The sequence below is a fragment of the Callionymus lyra genome, chromosome 4, assembly GCF_982586985.1.
Source record: "Callionymus lyra chromosome 4, fCalLyr1.hap1.1, whole genome shotgun sequence".
Taxonomy (NCBI): Eukaryota; Metazoa; Chordata; class Actinopteri; order Syngnathiformes; family Callionymidae; genus Callionymus; species Callionymus lyra.
The window spans coordinates 31,358,501-31,376,757 of record NC_141821.1 but is presented as its reverse complement, the minus strand read 5'-3'; the positions used below and the strand labels follow the sequence as shown (position 1 = coordinate 31,376,757).

The 18,257-nt window shown below is 42.3% G+C and overlaps 1 protein-coding gene across 1 annotated transcript in view; it reads left to right on the top strand.

Moving 5' to 3' along the window:
* The window catches only part of zanl (zonadhesin, like), a 42,227-nt gene that overhangs the window by 9,781 nt on the left and 14,189 nt on the right, over positions 1-18,257 (top strand). The window contains exons 28-80 of the mRNA XM_087790217.1: positions 213-415; positions 538-679; positions 784-879; positions 968-1,161; positions 1,226-1,367; positions 1,470-1,714; positions 1,823-1,971; positions 2,055-2,183; positions 2,262-2,400; positions 2,539-2,680; positions 2,748-2,944; positions 3,017-3,155; positions 3,255-3,371; positions 3,617-3,741; positions 4,082-4,227; positions 4,454-4,597; positions 4,795-4,902; positions 5,898-6,067; positions 6,302-6,504; positions 6,627-6,768; positions 6,873-6,968; positions 7,056-7,249; positions 7,314-7,455; positions 7,558-7,802; positions 7,911-8,059; positions 8,143-8,271; positions 8,350-8,488; positions 8,627-8,768; positions 8,836-9,032; positions 9,105-9,243; positions 9,343-9,459; positions 9,705-9,829; positions 10,170-10,315; positions 10,542-10,685; positions 10,883-10,990; positions 11,986-12,155; positions 12,390-12,592; positions 12,715-12,856; positions 12,961-13,053; positions 13,136-13,338; positions 13,403-13,544; positions 13,647-13,891; positions 14,000-14,148; positions 14,232-14,360; positions 14,438-14,576; positions 14,715-14,856; positions 14,924-15,120; positions 15,193-15,331; positions 15,431-15,547; positions 15,793-15,917; positions 16,258-16,403; positions 16,630-16,773; positions 16,975-17,082. Of these exons, the coding sequence (XP_087646343.1) occupies positions 213-415; positions 538-679; positions 784-879; positions 968-1,161; positions 1,226-1,367; positions 1,470-1,714; positions 1,823-1,971; positions 2,055-2,183; positions 2,262-2,400; positions 2,539-2,680; positions 2,748-2,944; positions 3,017-3,155; positions 3,255-3,371; positions 3,617-3,741; positions 4,082-4,227; positions 4,454-4,597; positions 4,795-4,902; positions 5,898-6,067; positions 6,302-6,504; positions 6,627-6,768; positions 6,873-6,968; positions 7,056-7,249; positions 7,314-7,455; positions 7,558-7,802; positions 7,911-8,059; positions 8,143-8,271; positions 8,350-8,488; positions 8,627-8,768; positions 8,836-9,032; positions 9,105-9,243; positions 9,343-9,459; positions 9,705-9,829; positions 10,170-10,315; positions 10,542-10,685; positions 10,883-10,990; positions 11,986-12,155; positions 12,390-12,592; positions 12,715-12,856; positions 12,961-13,053; positions 13,136-13,338; positions 13,403-13,544; positions 13,647-13,891; positions 14,000-14,148; positions 14,232-14,360; positions 14,438-14,576; positions 14,715-14,856; positions 14,924-15,120; positions 15,193-15,331; positions 15,431-15,547; positions 15,793-15,917; positions 16,258-16,403; positions 16,630-16,773; positions 16,975-17,082 (8,017 nt within the window). The remainder of the gene's footprint in view (positions 1-212; positions 416-537; positions 680-783; positions 880-967; positions 1,162-1,225; positions 1,368-1,469; positions 1,715-1,822; positions 1,972-2,054; positions 2,184-2,261; positions 2,401-2,538; positions 2,681-2,747; positions 2,945-3,016; positions 3,156-3,254; positions 3,372-3,616; positions 3,742-4,081; positions 4,228-4,453; positions 4,598-4,794; positions 4,903-5,897; positions 6,068-6,301; positions 6,505-6,626; positions 6,769-6,872; positions 6,969-7,055; positions 7,250-7,313; positions 7,456-7,557; positions 7,803-7,910; positions 8,060-8,142; positions 8,272-8,349; positions 8,489-8,626; positions 8,769-8,835; positions 9,033-9,104; positions 9,244-9,342; positions 9,460-9,704; positions 9,830-10,169; positions 10,316-10,541; positions 10,686-10,882; positions 10,991-11,985; positions 12,156-12,389; positions 12,593-12,714; positions 12,857-12,960; positions 13,054-13,135; positions 13,339-13,402; positions 13,545-13,646; positions 13,892-13,999; positions 14,149-14,231; positions 14,361-14,437; positions 14,577-14,714; positions 14,857-14,923; positions 15,121-15,192; positions 15,332-15,430; positions 15,548-15,792; positions 15,918-16,257; positions 16,404-16,629; positions 16,774-16,974; positions 17,083-18,257) is intronic.

The following is an 18,257-nucleotide window of genomic DNA, read 5'->3' as shown; positions in this document are numbered from 1 at the left end:
GTGTATCGTCTTAGTTTGCCGATTTACCATCCACTACCTGGTGTCTGATCTCTTCACCAAAAATAAACAGCAGTATAACCACTTTTACTAGTTTCATTTCTGTCATGACCTTAAATCAAAGAAGAAGCCAATGTCCAGTTCACAAACATCTTAGTTATTTTAAAATAATTGCATTTAACCCTCACTTATCATTCATGTTTTCTTCTTTGCAGCCCTGCAATGTCCCCCCAACAGCTCCTACTCTCTCTGTGTGAGCTCTTGTCCAGAGACTTGTGTCGGCGTGGTTGGACCACCAGGATGTGAAGATGTGTGCGTGGAGGGTTGCAAGTGTGACCCTGGATTCATTCTTAGTGGTGACATGTGTGTCCCAGTGAAAGACTGTGGTTGCGTGGACCCCAGTGGAGACTATCACCCTGTGAGTGCAACTCTTTAAGTTACTTCTTCTGTAGATCATTTGAAAACAGTAGAGGTTCACATCAGTTGAGCAATTACACTTCTCTGTGGACTTACTAAAACGTTAATGAATATGTTGTGCAGGTGGGAGACAACTGGTACGTGGAGGGCTGTAAGCAAAGGTGCATGTGTAACGGTGGAGGTCTGATCCACTGTCTAAACACCACCTGTCAACCAACGGAGATCTGCCAGCTGGTGGACGGAGAGTTCCTGTGTGTTGGTACAGGTAAGTGAGAGCCATTTTACAACTAAAGATTTATTTTATTTATACAGTAGTACCTTTGTATATTTGATATACTTAAACCAATTATCCTTGTTTTGTTTGCCCAGTTGTGACCACTCCAAAGCCCTCAACACCAAAACCTTCAACCCCTGGACCAACAACACCTAAACCAACAACTCCTAAACCAACTACACCAAAGCCAAGTATGGCTAACCCTTCAAATGAATAAGATGTTTCCATATATTTTTTCTCAAACTATGATAAACAAATTATTTCCTCCCTCTCCTGCAGACCCTTGTCCTCCAGATGCAGACTTTATAGAATGTGGTCCATCTTGTGTTCCCTCTTGTGAGAAGCCCTCCACCAACTGTAGCGGTCCATGTATAACTGGCTGCTTCTGCAAGCCTGGGTTTGTCTTCAAGGGTCGGCGCTGTGTTCCCCTCGATAAATGTGGCTGCCTGGACAACAACAATAACTATTACGAGGTCAGAGGTTATATTCAGACCTCTTCTGGTGGATTCAAGCTCATCATTATGTTTCTCTATCCAGCCTGGAGAGATTGTATTTGGAGATGGCTGTTCCAAGTTGTGTCGCTGTGCTGGGAACTACACCCTGGAGTGTGTTGATAACTCCTGTGACCCCACTGAGGAGTGCAGAGAAGTTAATGGAGTTTCAGGCTGCTATCCTAAAGGTAACCTTCTGAAGAACTATATACTACTTAAGATTTCAAAGTTTACCTGGATGCATCTTTAGAGTTATGCTTAATGTGTAATAATTGACTTTGTGTTTGTAGGCACGTCCAGCTGCATAGCATCTGGTGACCCCCACTACACCACCTTTGACAAGCGCAAATATAACTTCATGGGCAACTGCACCTACCTGATGTCGGCTCCCTGCACTAACTCCACTCTGCCGTACTTTGAGGTTCATGTTGAAAACGAAAACCGCTTCAACAGACCAACCATTTCCTACGTGAAGGCTGTATACGTTTATGTTGCTGGAGTGAAGATCTCCCTCCTCAAAGGAGGCACTGTGCAGGTACACAATAGCCACAACTGTCATCTGGACCCCTTGATGCCATCAGTCGAGTCAAATGGTTCAACAAGCTGATTTTCAATTCATATCTCTATGTCTTGATCCTTCCAGGTGAACGGAACTAACGTTAACCTGCCCGTCACTCCAGTGGAGCGTGTCTCTGTGTTCAAGTCAGGAAAACACAACACAGTGAAAATGGACTTTGGAGTGACCGTTCGTTATGACGGCAACCATTTCATGGACATTAAAGTCATCAAGGAGTAAGTTGGGATGAAGATAGTTGCATTGTGATGCTACCTTTGTTGAGTGTTGTGACACTGACGTTCTCTTGTGGAATCTTCAGCTACGAGGAAACATTGTGTGGACTGTGTGGAGACTATGATGGAGACACTAAAGATGACTTCCGTAAACCAGACGGGTCTTTGGCTCCCAATGCAAATGACTTTGGACACAGTTGGAACACTGATCCAGAGTGAGTAAAAACATTTATTAAATGTTATTGCTGTTTGTATGACTTGTGTGTAACTTTGAAAAAACGGTCTTTGTTCAGTTGCAACAAGAAACCAAACACCACCCTACCAGGATGTGATGAAGATGAAGAGGAAATCTATGAAAGCTCCAAATATTGTGGAATGTTACTGGACAAAAATGGTCCATTTGCTTCCTGCCACGGAAAAGTCAACCCCAATGTAAGTAAAGCGGCCCCTGATGAAAACACATTATGGCCATTAAAAGTACATGTTTGAGCTTATTAGCTTCACATGTTCAGCCTGGTTCACCACATAGATGTGGATAAAGCACTAATTCTGCTCCCGTTTTTTCTCCAGAACTACTTCAAGGACTGTCTCTTTGACCTGTGCGAACTGGACGGAGCTCGGCCGGTTCTGTGCGAAGCCATCGAAGCCTACGTCAATGAGTGCCAGGAACGGGGAGTTGTCATCGGAGCCTGGAGGAACGACACGTTCTGCCGTGAGTGTTCATTGAATCACATAACTTTGAGAGAGAAGACATCTTAACCTCTTCAACTTCTGAGCAGCTTTGAAGTGCCCCGACAACAGCCACTACCAGCCGTGTGCTGACCCTTGTCAGGATACATGTGCAGGGAGACCTACATCGTGTGGCGGTCCTTGCGCTGAGGGCTGTGTGTGTAATCCTGGCTATGTCTTGAGTTCTGGAAAATGTGTCAGGAAGACATCGTGTGGCTGCAATCACACAAACGGAAACTACTATCAGGTGAGCTGGACTTCAGTTTGTTTGGAAAGGTTATGTCGGGCTCACACTGTGTTCTTTTCTTGTGTTTATCAGCCTGGAGAAGAGTTCTACGTGGACGATTGTAAGCTGAAGTGTGTCTGTGAAGCACCTTTTGTGACATGTCAAGCTTTTGATTGCCCACCAATGCACGAGTGTAAAAACCAAGGTGGCGAACTTGGCTGCTACCCCACCAGTAAGTGCAAACAAACTTAAACCTTCTCTCGCATGCTGGACACATATTTGCAAACATTGATACATTTTATTTTCTTGTTATTTATTTTGTGTCCTTCAGGCTCTCAGGATTGTGTGGTCTCCGGAGATCCTCATTACATGACTTTTGATGACAAATACTACACTTTCATGGGAACATGCACCTACACACTGGCCAGAAACTGCAGGAATATAACAGGTAAGAAAAATTCAATCATAAAAAAACGATTTTATAAAATTCAAAAGCAAAAACGTTCTTAAAATCAGTGGCACCATTTTAATTTCCTCCTCCTAATCCTGCAATGCAAAGAGAATTATTCTTTGATGGTAATGATTTTAAGTATAATAATACAATAATAATACAATATTAAAATATAATATTCTCCATTTGAACCATTGAAACCATCCACATGCAGCACAAACTAACTAGCGTTTCCCTCACAGGACCCTGGTTTTCAGTGGAGGGGAAGAACGAGCAGCGAGGAGTTGCCGGAGTGTCTTATTTGAAGAAACTCTACGTCACAGTCAATGGAATCACTGTGACCATGATGAAGCAGCGAAGAACACTGGTTAGTTTCAAAATGTCTGCTGACAGTGTCCAAAAAGCAAGAGAACGTTTACAATTTATTATCATATTGTTTAAGTACAAACATTCTCCACCGTTGCCTATTATGCTCACACACATGCAGGCGATCACACACACACAGTTATGATCCTCTTTCATGTCCACTCTTGTCTTTCTCTTAAACTCAATCATTGTTTATCTTTGCACCTCGTCCTGACCTGGTCATTGTTCAGAGAGACTCAACAATACCAATTATAGTGTCTTTTAATAGATCTTTTAAATTCCTAGAAGATGAAGTTGACCTGGATTTTTAATCATTAAACATGTTCTTTGAAAATGTGCAGGTGAACGGCCGTCGTGTTTCCCTTCCTCATTCTCCTTCTCCACTCATGACTCTGAGCCTTGCTGGTCAGTACGTCACTCTGGAGACCACTTTTGGACTTCGGGTTCGCTGGGATGGAAACCATTATGCACAGATTTCAGTCCCCAGGTTGGTTCTGGTTGACATGTAGTGTTTAATACCGTTAACCTTTACTCTGAGAATTGTTGAATAAAGGCTCACCCTGGGTTTGAATTCTAGTAAAAATAATTTAAAAAAAGCTAAAGTGAGGCCGAGTGAAGCTCTATCATGCTACTGTCTACTCGTCAGTGTTATGCCATTTCTCTATTGAAAGTTAAACTTCTTCCTGAAAATGTACTTCCAAATGTTCCACCAGCTCCTACTACAACCAGACGTGTGGTCTATGTGGCGACTACGATGGAAGCCCCAACAACGACTTCACCAAACCAGATGGCACTTTGACTGGAAACGTCAATGACTTTGGCAACAGCTGGCAGACTGAGGATGACGAAGATGACTCGTACGTACCTTTCTATCTTCTCTGGAGTCTGTTACATGCTAGCTTTCTGAAAATGATTCTAAATATGTGCCCTGATAAGTCGCAAGTTTGTGTCTTCTGCACTGTGCCTACAAATAATACTCCAGTTATCCTTTAGATTAGATGAAAGAACTTTAGTTTAATATCTCCCACTGTCATGACGTTGTGTGCTTGATCAGGTGTACCGGAGGAACCGGCCCTAACCCAGACTGTGACCCTGCACTGGAGGCCGAGGTGGTCAAACCAGAAAAGTGTGGCAAAATCAAAGATCCAACTGGACCCTTCAGGTGAGATATTTAACTTAACTATCTTTACACTGGAGTCACCCGCAGGCCAACTACGATTATCAGTCAAATTCTTTCTGGCCCTAAGATGTGATATATTGTGGTTTAACTGCACAGTATGTTGAACCTACATCTTTTGACAGAAGTAGTCCTGATGTGTTCTAGTTGGCAAACATTGAAATAAGAGAAAAAAATATAATATTAAAAATGTGTTCATTTAAACAATTCTGCGGTACATGTTGGTTGTCAGTGCATGACTTAAATGCTATTTCAATAAGTTCTATGGCCGCATTCACAAGTGTTTTTAGGGGTGCTGGAGTTTTTACCAATGAGAAGAGAAAACATACACCACACACATAATAAATAGCCCGTTTTTTCTTCTTCATATCAAACAGGAAGCAAAATTAATCTAACTTTCAGAGCATTTGGACTTGGATAGTCCAAAATGGCATCTTGACAAAGCTACATATATATATATCACAAATTAATATGTGACTTGAAAGTGGGCAACGCCCTGTCATCACCTGAGTCAGCTCTGATTTATCATGCAGGGTGTGAACCAATAAACTGTGGACAAAGGGTGTAAACAGTATTTCTGAAACAAACTATTTTATCCGTGACATTCATTAAACATTTTAACCAAACTTTTGTGGTCGCTTATCTTTAGAAAGAACATGTGAATTTAGATTAGACTATTTGGACAAAATGATAAAATGCTCATATCTGATTGTTAATTACATTAATAGGTTCTAGAAACCATTAAAACAACTGAACTCCTGATCAAACAGGGCAATGTCAACGGATTCCTTTGAGTGAATTAAACAAAATCGATTGACTAAACTTTTTGTCTTACAGTTTTGTTTTAACAAGATTTGTCACTGCAAATTGACTTACACCTAATACGGGGTAGATACAAATGATTAGTAGGCAGTTTTAAAAGGCTTTCAATATTTTAACAACATAAATCACATGTCCAACCTTCTACCTCTCCTTCCCAGGGAGTGCATCAACAAGGTGAATCCCACGCCGTACTTCCAGAGCTGCGTGTTCGATATGTGCCGGTTCAACGGCCAGCAGCACGTGTTGTGTGACCAGCTGCAGGCCTACACTGACGCCTGTCTGAATGCTGGAGCCAAAGTCTATCCATGGAGAACCCCAGACTTCTGCCGTAAGTCTTCCTACACTTAGTAGTGTATCGTCTTAGTTTGCCGATTTACCATCCACTACCTGGTGTCTGATCTCTTCACCAAAAATAAACAGCAGTATAACCACTTTTACTAGTTTCATTTCTGTCATGACCTTAAATCAAAGAAGAAGCCAATGTCCAGTTCACAAACATCTTAGTTATTTTAAAATAATTGCATTTAACCCTCACTTATCATTCATGTTTTCTTCTTTGCAGCCCTGCAATGTCCCCCCAACAGCTCCTACTCTCTCTGTGTGAGCTCTTGTCCAGAGACTTGTGTCGGCGTGGTTGGACCACCAGGATGTGAAGATGTGTGCGTGGAGGGTTGCAAGTGTGACCCTGGATTCATTCTTAGTGGTGACATGTGTGTCCCAGTGAAAGACTGTGGTTGCGTGGACCCCAGTGGAGACTATCACCCTGTGAGTGCAACTCTTTAAGTTACTTCTTCTGTACATCATTTGAAAACAGTAGAGGTTCACATCAGTTGAGCAATTACACTTCTCTGTGGACTTACTAAAACGTTAATGAATATGTTGTGCAGGTGGGAGACAACTGGTACGTGGAGGGCTGTAAGCAAAGGTGCACGTGTAACGGTGGAGGTCTGATCCACTGTCTAAACACCACCTGTCAACCAACGGAGATCTGCCAGCTGGTGGACGGAGAGTTCCTGTGTGTTGGTACAGGTAAGTTAGAGCCATTTTACAACTAAAGATTTATTTTATTTATACAGTAGTACCTTTGTATATTTGATATACTTAAACCAATTATCCTTGTTTTGTTTGCCCAGTTGTGACCACTCCAAAGCCCTCAACACCAAAACCTTCAACCCCTGGACCAACAACACCTAAACCAACAACTCCTAAACCAACTACACCAAAGCCAAGTATGGCTAACCCTTCAAATGAATAAGATGTTTCCATATATTTTTCTCAAACTATGATAAACTAATTATTTCTTCCCTCTCCTGCAGACCCTTGTCCTCCAGATGCAGACTTTATAGAATGCGGTCCATCTTGTGTTCCCTCTTGTGAGAAGCCCTCCACCAACTGTAGCGGTCCATGTATAACTGGCTGCTTCTGCAAGCCTGGGTTTGTCTTCAAGGGTCGGCGCTGTGTTCCCCTCGATAAATGTGGCTGCCTGGACAACAACAATAACTATTACGAGGTCAGAGGTTATATTCAGACCTCTTCTGGTGGATTCAAGCTCATCATTATGTTTCTCTATCCAGCCTGGAGAGATTGTATTTGGAGATGGCTGTTCCAAGTTGTGTCGCTGTGCTGGGAACTACACCCTGGAGTGTGTTGATAACTCCTGTGACCCCACTGAGGAGTGCAGAGAAGTTAATGGAGTTTCAGGCTGCTATCCTAAAGGTAACCTTCTGAAGAACTATATACTACTTAAGATTTCAAAGTTTACCTGGATGCATTTTTAGAGTTATGCTTATTGTGTAATAATTGACTTTGTGTTTGTAGGCACGTCCAGCTGCATAGCATCTGGTGACCCCCACTACACCACCTTTGACAAGCGCAAATATAACTTCATGGGCAACTGCACCTACCTGATGTCGGCTCCCTGCACTAACTCCACTCTGCCGTACTTTGAGGTTCATGTTGAAAACGAAAACCGCTTCAACAGACCAACCATTTCCTACGTGAAGGCTGTATACGTTTATGTTGCTGGAGTGAAGATCTCCCTCCTCAAAGGAGGCACTGTGCAGGTACACAATAGCCACAACTGTCATCTGGACCCCTTGATGCCATCAGTCGAGTCAAATGGTTCAACAAGCTGATTTTCAATTCATATCTCTATGTCTTGATCCATCCAGGTGAACGGAACTAACGTTAACCTGCCCGTCACTCCAGTGGAGCGTGTCTCTGTGTTCAAGTCAGGAAAACACAACACAGTGAAAATGGACTTTGGAGTGACCGTTCGTTATGACGGCAACCATTTCATGGACATTAAAGTCATCAAGGAGTAAGTTGGGATGAAGATAGTTGCATTGTGATGCTACCTTTGTTGAGTGTTGTGACACTGACGTTCTCTTGTGGAATCTTCAGCTACGAGGAAACATTGTGTGGACTGTGTGGAGACTATGATGGAGACACTAAAGATGACTTCCGTAAACCAGACGGGTCTTTGGCTCCCAATGCAAATGACTTTGGACACAGTTGGAACACTGATCCAGAGTGAGTAAAAAAATGTAAAAATGTTATTGCTGTTTGTATGACTTGTGTGTAACTTTGAAAAAAACGGTCTCTGTTCAGTTGCAACAAGAAACCAAACACCACCCTACCAGGATGTGATGAAGATGAAGAGGAAATCTATGAAAGCTCCAAATATTGTGGAATGTTACTGGACAAAAATGGTCCATTTGCTTCCTGCCACGGAAAAGTCAACCCCAATGTAAGTAAAGCGGCCCCTGATGAAAACACATTATGGCCATTAAAAGTACATGTTTGAGCTTATTAGCTTCACATGTTCAGCCTGGTTCACCACATAGATGTGGATAAAGCACTAATTCTGCTCCCGTTTTTTCTCCAGAACTACTTCAAGGACTGTCTCTTTGACCTGTGCGAACTGGACGGAGCTCGGCCGGTTCTGTGCGAAGCCATCGAAGCCTACGTCAATGAGTGCCAGGAACGGGGAGTTGTCATCGGAGCCTGGAGGAACGACACGTTCTGCCGTGAGTGTTCATTGAATCACATAACTTTGAGAGAGAAGACATCTTAACCTCTTCAACTTCTGAGCAGCTTTGAAGTGCCCCGACAACAGCCACTACCAGCCGTGTGCTGACCCTTGTCAGGATACATGTGCAGGGAGACCTACATCGTGTGGCGGTCCTTGCGCTGAGGGCTGTGTGTGTAATCCTGGCTATGTCTTGAGTTCTGGAAAATGTGTCAGGAAGACATCGTGTGGCTGCAATCACACAAACGGAAACTACTATCAGGTGAGCTGGACTTCAGTTTGTTTGGAAAGGTTATGTCGGGCTCACACTGTGTTCTTTTCTTGTGTTTATCAGCCTGGAGAAGAGTTCTACGTGGACGATTGTAAGCTGAAGTGTGTCTGTGAAGCACCTTTTGTGACATGTCAAGCTTTTGATTGCCCACCAATGCACGAGTGTAAAAACCAAGGTGGCGAACTTGGCTGCTACCCCACCAGTAAGTGCAAACAAACTTAAACCTTCTCTCGCATGCTGGATACATATTTGCAAACATTGATACATTTTATTTTCTTGTTATTTATTTTGTGTCCTTCAGGCTCTCAGGATTGTGTGGTCTCCGGAGATCCTCATTACATGACTTTTGATGACAAATACTACACTTTCATGGGAACATGCACCTACACACTGGCCAGAAACTGCAGGAATATAACAGGTAAGAAAAATCCAATCATAAAAAAACGATTTTATAAAATTCAAAAGCAAAAACGTTCTTAAAATCAGTGGCACCATTTTAATTTCCTCCTCCTAATCCTGCAATGCAAAGAAAATGTTTCTTTGATGGTAATGATTTTTAGTATAATAATACAATAATAATACAATATTAAAATATAATATTCTCCATTTGAACCATTGAAACCATCGACATGCAGCACAAACTAACTAGCGTTTCCCTCACAGGACCCTGGTTTTCAGTGGAGGGGAAGAACGAGCAGCGAGGAGTTGCCGGAGTGTCTTATTTGAAGAAACTCTACGTCACAGTCAATGGAATCACTGTGACCATGATGAAGCAGCGAAGAACACTGGTTAGTTTCAAAATGTCTGCTGACAGTGCCCAAAAAGCAAGATAACGTTTACAACTTATTATTATATTGTTTATGTACAAACATTCTCCAACGTTGCCTATTATGCTCACACACATGCAGGCGATCACACACACACAGTTATGATCCTCTTTCATGTCCACTCTTGTCTTTCTCTTAAACTCAATCATTGTTTATCTTTGCACCTCGTCCTGACCTGGTCATTGTTCAGAGAGACTCAACAATACCAATTATAGTGTCTTTTAATAGATCTTTTAAATTCCTAGAAGATGAAGTTGACCTGGATTTTTAATCATTAAACATGTTCTTTGAAAATGTGCAGGTGAACGGCCGTCGTGTTTCCCTTCCTCATTCTCCTTCTCCACTCATGACTCTGAGCCTTGCTGGTCAGTACGTCACTCTGGAGACCACTTTTGGACTTCGGGTTCGCTGGGATGGAAACCATTATGCACAGATTTCAGTCCCCAGGTTGGTTCTGGTTGACATGTAGTGTTTAATACAGTTTACCTTTTCTCTGGGAATTGTTCAATAAAGGCTCACCCTGGGTTTGAATTCTAGTAAAAATAATTTTAAAAAAGCTAAAGTGAGGCCGAGTGAAGCTCTATCATGCTACTGTCTACTCGTCAGTGTTATGCCATTTCCCTATTGAAAGTTAAACTTCTTCCTGAAAATGTTCTTCCAAATGTTCCACCAGCTCCTACTACAACCAGACGTGTGGTCTATGTGGCGACTACGATGGAAGCCCCAACAACGACTTCACCAAACCAGATGGCACTTTGACTGGAAACGTCAATGACTTTGGCAACAGCTGGCAGACTGAGGATGACGAAGATGACTCGTACGTACCTTTCTATCTTCTCTGGAGTCTGTTACATGCTAGCTTTCTGAAAATGATTCTAAATATGTGCCCTGATAAGTCGCAAGTTTGTGTCTTCTGCACTGTGCCTACAAATAATACTCCAGTTATCCTTTAGATTAGATGAAAGAACTTTAGTTTAATATCTCCCACTGTCATGACGTTGTGTGCTTGATCAGGTGTACCGGAGGAACCGGCCCTAACCCAGACTGTGACCCTGCACTGGAGGCCGAGGTGGTCAAACCAGAAAAGTGTGGCAAAATCAAAGATCCAACTGGACCCTTCAGGTGAGATATTTAACTTAACTATCTTTACACTGGAGTCACCCGCAGGCCAACTACGATTATCAGTCAAATTCTTTCTGGCCCTAAGATGTGATATATTGTGGTTTAACTGCACAGTATGTTGAACCTACATCTTTTGACAGAAGTAGTCCTGATGTGTTCTAGTTGGCAAACATTGAAATAAGAGAAAAAAATATAATATTAAAAATGTGTTCATTTAAACAATTCTGCGGTACATGTTGGTTGTCAGTGCATGACTTAAATGCTATTTCAATAAGTTCTATGGCCGCATTCACAAGTGTTTTTAGGGGTGCTGGAGTTTTTACCAATGAGAAGAGAAAACATACACCACACACATAATAAATAGCCCGTTTTTTCTTCTTCATATCAAACAGGAAGCAAAATTAATCTAACTTTCAGAGCATTTGGACTTGGATAGTCCAAAATGGCATCTTGACAAAGCTACATATATATATATCACAAATTAATATGTGACTTGAAAGTGGGCAACGCCCTGTCATCACCTGAGTCAGCTCTGATTTATCATGCAGGGTGTGAACCAATAAACTGTGGACAAAGGGTGTAAACAGTATTTCTGAAACAAACTATTTTATCCGTGACATTCATTAAACATTTTAACCAAACTTTTGTGGTCGCTTATCTTTAGAAAGAACATGTGAATTTAGATTAGACTATTTGGACGAAATGATAAAATGCTCATATCTGATTGTTAATTACATTAATAGGTTCTAGAAACCATTAAAACAACTGAACTCCTGAACCAACAGGGCAATGTCAACGGATTCCTTTGAGTGAATTAAACAAAATCGATTGACTAAACTTTTTGTCTTACAGTTTTGTTTTAACAAGATTTGTCACTGCAAATTGACTTACACCTAATACGGGGTAGATACAAATGATTAGTAGGCAGTTTTAAAAGGCTTTCAATATTTTAACAACATAAATCACATGTCCAACCTTCTACCTCTCCTTCCCAGGGAGTGCATCAACAAGGTGAATCCCACGCCGTACTTCCAGAGCTGCGTGTTCGATATGTGCCGGTTCAACGGCCAGCAGCACGTGTTGTGTGACCAGCTGCAGGCCTACACTGACGCCTGTCTGAATGCTGGAGCCAAAGTCTATCCATGGAGAACCCCAGACTTCTGCCGTAAGTCTTCCTACACTTAGTAGTGTATCGTCTTAGTTTGCCGATTTACCATCCACTACCTGGTGTCTGATCTCTTCACCAAAAATAAACAGCAGTATAACCACTTTTACTAGTTTCATTTCTGTCATGACCTTAAATCAAAGAAGAAGCCAATGTCCAGTTCACAAACATCTTAGTTATTTTAAAATAATTGCATTTAACCCTCACTTATCATTCATGTTTTCTTCTTTGCAGCCCTGCAATGTCCCCCCAACAGCTCCTACTCTCTCTGTGTGAGCTCTTGTCCAGAGACTTGTGTCGGCGTGGTAGGACCACCAGGATGTGAAGATGTGTGCGTGGAGGGTTGCAAGTGTGACCCTGGATTCATTCTTAGTGGTGACATGTGTGTCCCAGTGAAAGACTGTGGTTGCGTGGACCCCAGTGGAGACTATCACCCTGTGAGTGCAACTCTTTAAGTTACTTCTTCTGTACATCATTTGAAAACAGTAGAGGTTCACATCAGTTGAGCAATTACACTTCTCTGTGGACTTACTAAAACGTTAATGAATATGTTGTGCAGGTGGGAGACAACTGGTACGTGGAGGGCTGTAAGCAAAGGTGCACGTGTAACGGTGGAGGTCTGATCCACTGTCTAAACACCACCTGTCAACCAACGGAGATCTGCCAGCTGGTGGACGGAGAGTTCCTGTGTGTTGGTACAGGTAAGTTAGAGCCATTTTACAACTAAAGATTTATTTTATCTTTACAGTAGTACCTTTGTATATTTGATATACTTAAACCAATTATCCTTGTTTTGTTTGCCCAGTTGTGACCACTCCAAAGCCCTCAACACCAAAACCTTCAACCCCTGGACCAACAACACCTAAACCAACAACTCCTAAACCAACTACACCAAAGCCAAGTATGGCTAACCCTTCAAATGAATAAGATGTTTCCATATATTTTTTCTCAAACTATGATAAACTAATTATTTCCTCCCTCTCCTGCAGACCCTTGTCCTCCAGATGCAGACTTTATAGAATGCGGTCCATCTTGTGTTCCCTCTTGTGAGAAGCCCTCCACCAACTGTAGCGGTCCATGTATAACTGGCTGCTTCTGCAAGCCTGGGTTTGTCTTCAAGGGTCGGCGCTGTGTTCCCCTCGATAAATGTGGCTGCCTGGACAACAACAATAACTATTACGAGGTCAGAGGTTATATTCAGACCTCTTCTGGTGGATTCAAGCTCATCATTATGTTTCTCTATCCAGCCTGGAGAGATTGTATTTGGAGATGGCTGTTCCAAGTTGTGTCGCTGTGCTGGGAACTACACCCTGGAGTGTGTTGATAACTCCTGTGACCCCACTGAGGAGTGCAGAGAAGTTAATGGAGTTTCAGGCTGCTATCCTAAAGGTAACCTTCTGAAGAACTATATACTACTTAAGATTTCAAAGTTTACCTGGATGCATCTTTAGAGTTATGCTTAATGTGTAATAATTGACTTTGTGTTTGTAGGCACGTCCAGCTGCATAGCATCTGGTGACCCCCACTACACCACCTTTGACAAGCGCAAATATAACTTCATGGGCAACTGCACCTACCTGATGTCGGCTCCCTGCACTAACTCCACTCTGCCGTACTTTGAGGTTCATGTTGAAAACGAAAACCGCTTCAACAGACCAACCATTTCCTACGTGAAGGCTGTATACGTTTATGTTGCTGGAGTGAAGATCTCCCTCCTCAAAGGAGGCACTGTGCAGGTACACAATAGCCACAACTGTCATCTGGACCCCTTGATGCCATCAGTCGAGTCAAATGGTTCAACAAGCTGATTTTCAATTCATATCTCTATGTCTTGATCCATCCAGGTGAACGGAACTAACGTTAACCTGCCCGTCACTCCAGTGGAGCGTGTCTCTGTGTTCAAGTCAGGAAAACACAACACAGTGAAAATGGACTTTGGAGTGACCGTTCGTTATGACGGCAACCATTTCATGGACATTAAAGTCATCAAGGAGTAAGTTGGGATGAAGATAGTTGCATTGTGATGCTACCTTTGTTGAGTGTTATGACACTGACGTTCTCTTGTGGAATCTTCAGCTACGAGGAAACATTGTGTGGACTGTGTGGAGACTATGATGGAGACACTAAAGATGACTTCCGTAAACCAGACGGGTCTTTGGCTCCCAATGCAAATGACTTTGGACACAGTTGGAACACTGATCCAGAGTGAGTAAAAAAATGTAAAAATGTTATTGCTGTTTGTATGACTTGTGTGTAACTTTGAAAAAACGGTCTCTGTTCAGTTGCAACAAGAAACCAAACACCACCCTACCAGGATGTGATGAAGATGAAGAGGAAATCTATGAAAGCTCCAAATATTGTGGAATGTTACTGGACAAAAATGGTCCATTTGCTTCCTGCCACGGAAAAGTCAACCCCAATGTAAGTAAAGCGGCCCCTGATGAAAACACATTATGGCCATTAAAAGTACATGTTTGAGCTTATTAGCTTCACATGTTCAGCCTGGTTCACCACATAGATGTGGATAAAGCACTAATTCTGCTCCCGTTTTTTCTCCAGAACTACTTCAAGGACTGTCTCTTTGACCTGTGCGAACTGGACGGAGCTCGGCCGGTTCTGTGCGAAGCCATCGAAGCCTACGTCAATGAGTGCCAGGAACGGGGAGTTGTCATCGGAGCCTGGAGGAACGACACGTTCTGCCGTGAGTGTTCATTGAATCACATAACTTTGAGAGAGAAGACATCTTAACCTCTTCAACTTCTGAGCAGCTTTGAAGTGCCCCGACAACAGCCACTACCAGCCGTGTGCTGACCCTTGTCAGGATACATGTGCAGGGAGACCTACATCGTGTGGCGGTCCTTGCGCTGAGGGCTGTGTGTGTAATCCTGGCTATGTCTTGAGTTCTGGAAAATGTGTCAGGAAGACATCGTGTGGCTGCAATCACACAAACGGAAACTACTATCAGGTGAGCTGGACTTCAGTTTGTTTGGAAAGGTTATGTCGGGCTCACACTGTGTTCTTTTCTTGTGTTTATCAGCCTGGAGAAGAGTTCTACGTGGACGATTGTAAGCTGAAGTGTGTCTGTGAAGCACCTTTTGTGACATGTCAAGCTTTTGATTGCCCACCAATGCACGAGTGTAAAAACCAAGGTGGCGAACTTGGCTGCTACCCCACCAGTAAGTGCAAACAAACTTAAACCTTCTCTCGCATGCTGGACACATATTTGCAAACATTGATACATTTTATTTTCTTGTTATTTATTTTGTGTCCTTCAGGCTCTCAGGATTGTGTGGTCTCCGGAGATCCTCATTACATGACTTTTGATGACAAATACTACACTTTCATGGGAACATGCACCTACACACTGGCCAGAAACTGCAGGAATATAACAGGTAAGAAAAATCCAATCATAAAAAAACGATTTTATAAAATTCAAAAGCAAAAACGTTCTTAAAATCAGTGGCACCATTTTAATTTCCTCCTCCTAATCCTGCAATGCAAAGAGAATTATTCTTTGATGGTTATGATTTTAAGTATAATAATACAATAATAATACAATATTAAAATATAATATTCTCCATTTGAACCGTTGAAACCATCCACATGCAGCACAAACTAAATAGTGTTTCCCTCACAGGACCCTGGTTTTCAGTGGAGGGGAAGAACGAGCAGCGAGGAGTTGCCGGAGTGTCTTATTTGAAGAAACTCTACGTCACAGTCAATGGAATCACTGTGACCATGATGAAGCAGCGAAGAACACTGGTTAGTTTCAAAATGTCTGCTGACAGTGTCCAAAAAGCAAGAGAACGTTTACAATTTATTATTATATTGTTTAAGTACAAACATTCTCCACCGTTGCCTATTATGCTCACACACATGCAGGCGATCACACACACACAGTTATGATCCTCTTTCATGTCCACTCTTGTCTTTCTCTTAAACTCAATCATTGTTTATCTTTGCACCTCGTCCTGACCTGGTCATTGTTCAGAGAGACTCAACAATACCAATTATAGTGTCTTTTAATAGATCTTTTTAATTCCTAGAAGATGAAGTTGACCTGGATTTTTAATCATTAAACATGTTCTTTGAAAATGTGCAGGTGAACGGCCGTCGTGTTTCCCTTCCTCATTCTCCTTCTCCACTCATGACTCTGAGCCTTGCTGGTCAGTACGTCACTCTGGAGACCACTTTTGGACTTCGGGTTCGCTGGGATGGAAACCATTATGCACAGATTTCAGTCCCCAGGTTGGTTCTGGTTGACATGTAGTGTTTAATACAGTTAACCTTTACTCTGAGAATTGTTCAATAAAGGCTCACCCTGGGTTTGAATTCTAGTAAAAATAATTTAAAAAAAGCTAAAGTGAGGTCGAGTGAAGCTCTATCATGCTACTGTCTACTCGTCAGTGTTATGCCATTTCTCTATTGAAAGTTAAACTTCTTCCTGAAAATGTTCTTCCAAATGTTCCACCAGCTCCTACTACAACCAGACGTGTGGTCTATGTGGCGACTACGATGGAAGCCCCAACAACGACTTCACCAAACCAGATGGCACTTTGACTGGAAACGTCAATGACTTTGGCAACAGCTGGCAGACTGAGGATGACGAAGATGACTCGTACGTACCTTTCTATCTTCCCTGGAGTCTGTTACATGGTAGCTTTCTGAAAATTATTCTAAATATGTGCCCTGATAAGTCGCAAGTCTGTTTGTGTCTTCTGCACTGTGCCTACAAATAATACTCCAGTTATCCTTTAGATTAGATGAAAGAAGTTCAGTTTAATATCTCCCACTGTCATGACGTTGTGTGCTTGATCAGGTGTACCGGAGGAACCGGCCCTAACCCAGACTGTGACCCTGCACTGGAGGCCGAGGTGGTCAAACCAGAAAAGTGTGGCAAAATCAAAGATCCAACTGGACCCTTCAGGTGAGATATTTAACTTAACTATCTTTACACTGGAGTCACCCGCAGGCCAACTACGGTTATCAGTCAAATTCCATGTGGTCCTAACATGTATTGACTTTTGGTTTTACCTGCACAGTATGTTGAACCTACATATTTCACCACATTAGCCGTTGTTGCCAAAGTTCTCCAGCTAGCCAAATGTTTCAATAACAAATAAACAAGAAAAATCCAAATCTATTCAGTTACACAATACTACAGTAGATGTTGTTCACGGGTGCGTGATTTAAATGCTGTTTCAAAAATGTAAGTTCATGACAATCAAAAGGGCAAACAGATATAATGAACATGAAAAATAACAATTCGTTTTTTTTCATATCAAACCGAAAGAAAAAAATTCTGTAAACTTCAGTTTATGAGCATTTCTACTGAGAAAGTCCAAAGTTGCATCACAACAAAGCTACATGTATATCGCAAATTAACATGTGACTTGAAAGTGGACATGTCCTGACATAACCTGCGTCAGCTGTGTATTATCATGCAGGGTGTGAACCAATAAACTGTGGACAAAGGGTACAAACACAATTTCTGATACAAGCAATTTTGTCCGTGACAATCATTTATCATATCGTTGTACTCACCTCTACATACAGTGGGGACTCCTGAACAATACTCTCGAAAGGGGTTGGAGACTTTGGATTAGAAGACCCGGGTGGTAGTCAACCTTTTTTAAGAAGAGAGGATGTGTTCCAACTATAGGGGATACCTCCCCAGCCTCCCTGGCAAAGTCTATTCAGGGGTTCTGATAAAGAGAGTCCGCTGATAGTCGAACCTTAGACCCATTGGAAGCGTTATGGTTTTTGTGAAACTTTGTATCAGCTCTATAACCTCGGCCGGATCCTTGACGGTTCATGCTCCACCTGTCTACATGGGTGAATCTGGCGAAGTAATCAACCAATACTCTCAGGGAGTCTTTTGGGTAGAGCTCTGAGAATATGGGGTATCAGATACCCTGAGAAAGGATGTCTGATCTCAGTATGAACAACGTCAGAGTTTGATCAGCATAGCTGGTAGTATCTCAGGCTTGTTTCCCATGAAGGTTGTACTGCGCCAGGACTGCCCTTTGTCCCAGATTCTGTGATAACTTTTTTCAGAATTTCGATTAGCAGAGTGTTTAGGGGGTCCGGCATAATGGTTTT